At 31.0% G+C, this 7,970-nt stretch overlaps 1 protein-coding gene across 1 annotated transcript; it reads left to right on the top strand.

Annotated features, from left to right (window-relative positions):
* Positions 1-3,058: 3,058 nt before the first annotated feature.
* LOC149559928 (caffeic acid 3-O-methyltransferase 1-like) lies at positions 3,059-4,954 on the top strand. The gene is made up of 3 exons (XM_089824367.1): positions 3,059-3,796; positions 4,219-4,283; positions 4,380-4,954. The coding sequence occupies exons 1-3, from the start codon at positions 3,082-3,084 to the stop codon at positions 4,665-4,667; spliced, it is 1,068 nt and encodes a 355-aa protein (XP_089680493.1). The 5' UTR covers positions 3,059-3,081; the 3' UTR covers positions 4,668-4,954.
* The last annotated feature ends 3,016 nt before the right edge of the window (positions 4,955-7,970 follow it).

The following is a 7,970-nucleotide window of genomic DNA, read 5'->3' as shown; positions in this document are numbered from 1 at the left end:
TTCTAAATCCTTTCCATCATGCTCTTTTTCACTTGTCTTGAATCTATCATGATTATCAAAAATAGTTTCTAACATAACTAGACCATTATGAATCTTATTTGGTTTCAACTGTCGAACCTCCTCACCCAAAATAACACTCCTACAATCTATGGTTTCTACAAGAGCTACACAATCAATCCCCTAACCCCCAAAATTGGTCTTTAGAACTTAGAAATCTTAGTATATCTTTGTCTTCTTCAAAGACTTGCCAATTTTGGATATTGTCAAGGACTGAGGTTCTATTTTGTACCTCTACTTTTGATAGACCAACAAAGGTTATATTATTAGGCTTAATAGAAATATTTTCCAATAGATCTACCATCTTATTATTATTTCTATCCATCCATGTGATTCCAAAGGCATCAAAAATATCTATCATGTACCAAACAAAATTTCTATATTGCTTTGGCCTTTTATTCTTAGAATCATACAACTCCCTCACTTAGGAAATAATCAATTCTGAGTCACCTATCACATGAAAACATTTAATACCATTCTTATGAGCTACCCTCAATTCTAACAGCAAGGCCTTATATTTTGCTATGTTATTTGTATATGGAAAGTTCAAGGTAAATGAGATCTTATAATTATGGCAATTAGGATAAATTAAAAGAATACCTACTCCTAATCCTTCTTTACAGTAGACTTTATCAAAATACATCATCCATGAGTCACCCTTTTTTGATTCTGACTAAAGCTTCCTTTGGAATGGGTGCCTTAATTTTATTTTTATTCAGTACCAAAACTTTAGCTCTAAAAGCATTTACATTGAAGTGTCTACAAAGCATGTGATATCATCTTCAATTTCTTGCTCAATCATGTAGATACTTTTAGGCTCTCTATTCACCTTTACCAACTTGTGATTAATCTGAGATGTTGCATATGAAAAATCACATTGTAGATTTCCCCCCATTGTTGCACTCCATTTTCTAGACAACAACATGCCATATTGGGGTGGGATATCTACAACTAGCACACTCATGGTTTGTTCCTTTTCAGGATAAGCAAGTAATTTATAAGGCATTGCATTTATTATCCTTATGACTACAACTTCTCTTTTATCCATAGCACAACACGTACCCTGAGGAGTATCTACTTTGAGTCCTAACTCCTTCATTACTTCAAAAGGCATTACTGTAGTAGATGTTCTAGAGTCAATCATACAATTCTTCAAAGTTTTTCCATTGACAATAATACTTAGGAAGAAAGGATCCACACTTCCTAGACACTGATTTATAGAATTGTCTAAATACATAGATGGAATTTGGAACACAACAACTTTAGTTTCTAATTTCTTCTTAGGCTCATTAGGGACTTGATGAGTATTACAGTCATGATTAATCTTATTATCTACACCCTTGGCCCATGCTATGGCTTTACTATTATGCTCATGGATTATTAACAACTCAAACAAGGGAAATTTTACTATGATTTGAGACAACAATGACAACATATCAATAGGAGGAGTAGTAGAAATAACAATTGATATACCTTTTATCTCCTTTTTCTTGTTAGATGAACTTGGATTGTTTTGATTTTTCTATTTCTCACTCACAGTAGTGAACACTAGTGATCCCTTTTCTTTCTTATTGTCATTATTCTGAACTTTAACAAATTTTGTAATATCTTCTTTCTTTAGTTCTCATTTTATATTAATAGTTTTAACTTTGATATTTCTCTTATCATTTGGCTCATTGATCTCTATTTTCTTTGGACCAATCTTCTTGATAAATAAAACCAGACAACTTGTTTCCTTTAGCCTTGTGTATCATACCTATTGTCTACACTTGAGCAACCATGTCTATAGTGATCTACGCAATTTCTTCCTTAGCAGGCATCCTTAAGGTTGCTTGATTCTTTGATGACATCATATTACAAGTTGTGTCATCCTTGTCCTCCTCATCTGAGAAAATCTGCTAATGTATTGTACTATGGAATTGTCTTCTATCATAAACATCACTATCATTATCATTACATTTAGAATCATCATCATAATATGACTCAAACATATTAAATCCAACATCTTCAACACCACCATCATAACTAGGTTGTTCTTCATTTTATTTTTTTATCAGCAATGAAGGATAATGCAACATCACAATACTCTAGTGCACAGGGTAGTTGACAACTCATACACCACTGAGGGTCATCAACCATGTTGCTAGCTGTTTTCTATAAAGGATCAGGTATACTCTTTTCACAAATATTCTTAGTAGGAGGAACAATAGGTTTCCCATCCTTCATAGACTATGCTTACTAATCCAACAAGTACTGTTGATTGTGAAAATGATTAAAAAAAGAAAAAAACATCAAAGATGTCTGAAAATCAAATTTAGGTTTGGATACACTAGATGCATTAATGAAATTATCATTCAATAGATGCGACATAAATGATGTAAATTGGAATGAAATATATAATATACGAAAGAACACAAAGTCAAGAAGAGTTCTTGACTTTTGATTAGTTTGTTTTTATCCGTATATGTTTTGTTTCCCAATTTTAAATGAATTTTTTTCATCAAGATTAGAATATTAGATACTTTACTTATCAGAATATTTTTTATATTTAATATGTTATAAATATTATTAAAACTTATTTAAATTTAAAAATAATTTATCAAATTATTCATATTAAAAAATTGACAGTCAATATTTTTCCTAAAACGTAAAATAAAAGACAATAAAATAAACTTCATCAAAATTTCATATGACACGCAGGGTGACCGTCAAATTCAAAAACTTATCGGCAAAAGGCTTCTAATGTTTTCAAACATTATTAAGCAACCTGCATTTGACAGCACGACTGTCGTACTACCACCCATTTTATTCGACGGAGCAGGTTAGCAATATTTAAGAAACATTTAATCCTCAAATTTCAACGATACATTGGATTCTCATTTCGTTTGGTAATGTGAGGACATTTATACGAAAGATCCTGATTTTGTTTGCTAGTGTAATCCCCCTTTTTTTCCCATGGCTCTTCCCTTCTCGGTATCAATCATTTCTCTATAAATTGACACGTTTGTAATTGATCAGACACAAATGGCTTCCTCAGAGTCTTCCATGGAAGCCCATCTCCAGCTCTATGAAATATTTCTTTCATCAGCCAAGCCCATGGCTCTTCAAGCTGCTGTCTTGCTTAACATTCCCAACATTATTGCCACACATGGTAGTGAAAACCACATAACTGTAGAGGAAATTGCTTCCCATATTTCAGCCTCTACAAACAAACCTGCCCACAGAGGCTATCTCTCTAGAATCATGAGGCTTCTTGCTTCCATTGGTGTCTTTACTGAAGAGACTACAATAGATTCTATAAGTGGGGTTTCCCAAATCAAATATGGCCCAACAAGCCTCTCTAGCTTGTTGGAAAATAATAATGAGGCCCAACAATCCTGTGCGCCAAGTCTGTTGTTCATTAATCTAAAATCTATGACAGATGCTTATCAGCATCTTCATGATTCTGTCATAGATGGTTGCCAGGCATTCACCAAAGCCCATGGCATGAACATTTTTGAGTACGCCAGCCATAATCTTGAAACAAACAGGATCTTGAACGAGGCCATGACTGTTCAGACAGGCTCTGTGATGGCTTCTGTGCTGAAGGTTTATGATGGGTTTAAGAGCTTCAAGAGTGTGGTGGACGTTGGAGGAGGACTGGGTTCTGCAATATCTACCATTGTTAACCAATATCCTCATATTCATGGCATTAATTTCGACCTTCCTCATGTTATAAGAACGGCAGTTCCAATAAAAGGTGTGTGAGCTGTAGGAATAAAAAATTTGGAATACTTTTTCTATTATTTGTTTCCTCCGTCGATTGAAATAGGGAATAGGAATACATATTCTCATTTTGTTTCTAAATTGAACTGATACCTATTCCAAAAAATAGCTGTTATTAGAATAACCATTCCTATTCCTAATATAGCAGTTAACTTACTGTTTCTAAATTTAAGTTCTTTTTCAGTATATTATATTTATGGATGGCTAATCTCTACATAAGTTGTAACCTACAAGTAATCTGTACTCAGATATAAGCTGTAGTTAAACTGTTAAAGAGTGCTTCAGAGAGATTGAAGTATTTCAAACTATCATTAATGTGGCTAATGTTATCATGAAGTTCAACAGGAGTAAAACTATAGTATTGTTCTCTATCATGAAGATTTGAATTGTTTTTAGGGGTGGAGCATGTGGAAGGTAATATGTTTGAGAAAATTCCATCGGCGGATGCAGTTCTTATGAAGGTAACTTTAAAAGAAAACTACATTTTGTTTGAATGAAAATTTATATTTTGTTTTAACTAAGAATATTTTAGAATTCTTTTGTTGTTGTACATACAGAGGGTTTTGCATGACTGGGACGATGAATTCTGTCTGAAAATCTTAACGAAGAGTTATGAGGCTGTCCCAGAAGATGGGAAGGTATTAATTGTTGATCAAGTGATTAAAAGAGAAGGGTTCAAAAGACAAGTGGGACTCTTGTATGATATATTAATGATGGCTCTTTCAGTAGGTGGAAAAGAAAGAACAGAAGATGAATTTAAGGACTTGTTATACAAAGCAGGGTTCAAGAGTTACAGTATCATTGAATTGCCTTTTTTCCAAACATTTATAGAAGTTTCTAAATAACAGATAAGAAAATAAGCAAGAATATTGAATAATATTTAAATAACGCTGTGTTGTAGTGCAACTCCTAAAAATGGTGGTCCATCAGTTTTCAAAAAATAAAATTATTACTTGATCTTCTGAACAAAAAATAAAAAAGTGTTATCTGCAATGGTCCTCATGATGAGTGAGCTTGATAGTTTTCAGAGAATGGCTCTTTTCTTCCTCTGGATCTTTGTGAAACTATCACTTGGTGATGATTTTCAAAATTCCTTTTTTATTAAAATCAATATTTGAGATATTCATATTCTTATCTTCATTCACAAATGAAGACAATGTTTTTATTGAAGTGTAGGTTCTTTGAACATTTGTGCAGGGATTGTTATAAATTAAGCATATAGCGATAATTACCTTTCCTAAATAGGTCAATGAACATGAAAGGCAATACACCCAAAAGAAATCGCATACACCCACTCTATGACCATTTTCAATAGGATTTTAACGATGCTATGACTGCTTAGGCAAGCTCTATGACCGAGTCAACATTGAAGGCGTATAATGGGAATTGGAAAAAATAATAATAATGGGGATGAGACAAGGGCGTCGTTGCAAACCTATCTAGTCTATTAGGTAAAGGTTATATTTTAAATCTCACTAAATATCTCTTTCATTTAAATTTATTTGAAAGGAACTTTTAAAGAAATAGCTTGAACTCACTCATTTGCATAATTAAATTTCTTATTTAAAAAGATTACAAAAAGAATAAATGAAGTGTTGTTAAATCTTAATTAAATTAATTTTATGTTCTAGAATTATTGTCATTCTTTTTATAACATGATTGCAGTCAATCTCATTCTAATAGCTTTTTTGTTACACTACTAATGCTCACCAATTTAAATTCTCTCTATATTCTCTTTTAAGTACACTCACTCAATATTTTTTTCTATACTATTTAATTTTAATAAATTTTCATTTCTTCCAATTGTAAAAGTTTCACTATCATAATTTCAACCCCTCCCTTAAAAAAGATTTACCTCTAAAAAATAGAAAATTACTAAGTTCCTCAAGTTGTCTATAATGACCACTAAAATAAACTCTACTAAAGCATTTCAACCCATAATTAAATATTCATATTTAGCCAACCCCAAAATTTCTACACTATAGGGGATAACCCTAACTAGGGTTCGACTTATAACCAATACCATATCTAAATAACATATGTTAATTCTCGGCACTAGCTAAATAGCTAAAAATTTGCACCTCGGGTAATGCACATTTCATTTCCTCATCACCATCCTCATACATGTCATCAAACCTTGATTACATTGCCAATAATTGTCTCTACTTGATTATGCCCTCTCCTCAAAATTTTTGCGTTGGAAAAGGGATCGTATATTTTAGGGGTAGTCTATTTTTATTGATTTAAAAGTTTTGCTCGAATTTTATACAAATATTTCAAAGTAGAATTATTAATATTAGTTAAATTTTAAAAATATATATTTAAATAAATAATAGAATAAATAATAAAATGTTTTTAATTAAAAACATTAGTTTAAAAAATCTATTTTTAATAAAATGTTTTCTATTTTAGATGATTTTTAGATAATTGCTATGTAAATAATTATTAATTAGAAAAAAATAACTATCATATATAATAAATATTATACTTAATTTTAACTTTAACATATTTAAAATTAAAAATATACTATCATAATTGTTATCAATGATAACTATTTTTCTATTTTATATATTTTATATTATAAGAGAGAAAGAAAGGGGAAAAAAATATTGTTAAATTTTTTTAGTATGTAATTGTGCTTAATTGAAATAATAATACATAATTTAAAAAAATTTAAAATCATAAAATATTTATAATTCTTAGTATAAATATAAAAATAATGTGATATGTATAAAAAATTCTAAGTTTTACCTAATAGATATGTAAATCCTAATTTTATCTTTTAAAAGAGATATTATAATTTTAAAATATTATAAAAATTAATAATACACTATTTAAAATTTATTTAAAACTTAATTAAATTTTGTATTTTACATATCATTTTAAATAGCCAAATAAATAATAATAACCCTTTTTTTTTTGTAAATTAATATTTTTAATTAACATTTAAAATGAAATATCAAAATTGCTTAAAACTAAACCTTATTTGAACATTAAAAAAAAAAAACTAAGTGACTCTATTAAAATTTATTTCATTATGTGAGAAAAAAAATACTAAGTGTCCATAAGAAAAAATTGCATGAATACAAAATTTAATATTTAAAAATTTCCTAACGTTGTACTAGGTTTTGACTCATGTGTCTTCCATGTGAAATAGTTTCTTTCAGGTGATGGTAAGTTTGATGACATTTAAAGTTGATTTGACATGAAGGCATGGACATGGATATGGGCATAAAATTTGTTAGGTGCAAATTTTCAACTATTTAGCTAGTGCCCTCTTTATCACAAGAAGAATGCTTCTTCTTGAAAATTATTTCCCCACATCTCCCAACTCTGTTGGGAAGATATGATTTAACATGGATTTCTCTTCCCAACCTACACAGCTCCCTAGAAAAGCCTTGCTTCCCTTCCTCCAAAAGTTTCTCCACTTTCTAATTTGTTCCCCTTCCCCAAGGTTCAAATTTGTGCATCGTTCCCTTACTCCATAACTTTCTTGACTTTCTAAGCTACCCCCTTCCCCAAGGTAAAACTTCATGCATCATTCCCTTCTCCAAAAACTTTCTTGACTTTCTAAGTTGTCGTCCTCCTCCAAGATACAAATTGATGCATTGTTCTCTTCTCCCAAAACTTTCTCCACTTTTTAAGATATCCCCTTTCCCCAAGGTTCAATCCCCAAGGTTCATTCATGCATCATTTCCTTCTGCCAAACTTTCTCCACTTTCTAAGTTGTCCCCCTTTTCTAAGGTTCAAATTCGTGCATCTTAGAAAACTTATTTTTTTGGGCCCTCCCAAGGCTAAAAATGATACTTTAAGGGTTAAAAATGGTCCTTATCCCAAGGCATATGAAGTGGGCTAACAAAAGTAGGCCTAAACCTAACCTAGGAGTAAATATAACAACTTAAAAGCTTCCCTCATGTTTACCTATGGGTTTCTTTTGATGTGAATGCACTAAATACTCTCTACCCAAGTAGCCCTCATGGGAACTACAAGATGCTAGCATGAACACTTACACAATCTCCTGCATTTGGACATTTTTTCAACTCACATCACAAGTTTCAATTGACACTACACAAAGGTATGCATCACACCTTATAGTTGGTTTTTCCATAGGGAAATTATAGAATTACAAATTTACAAATTCACATTTG

This window comes from Cupressus sempervirens, chromosome 4 (genome assembly GCF_028749045.1).
Source record: "Cupressus sempervirens isolate cs-2001-9-10 chromosome 4, ASM2874904v1, whole genome shotgun sequence".
Taxonomy (NCBI): domain Eukaryota; kingdom Viridiplantae; phylum Streptophyta; class Pinopsida; order Cupressales; family Cupressaceae; genus Cupressus; species Cupressus sempervirens.
The sequence above is the reverse complement of the archived record's forward strand: the minus strand, read 5'-3'. Positions and strand labels throughout refer to the sequence as shown.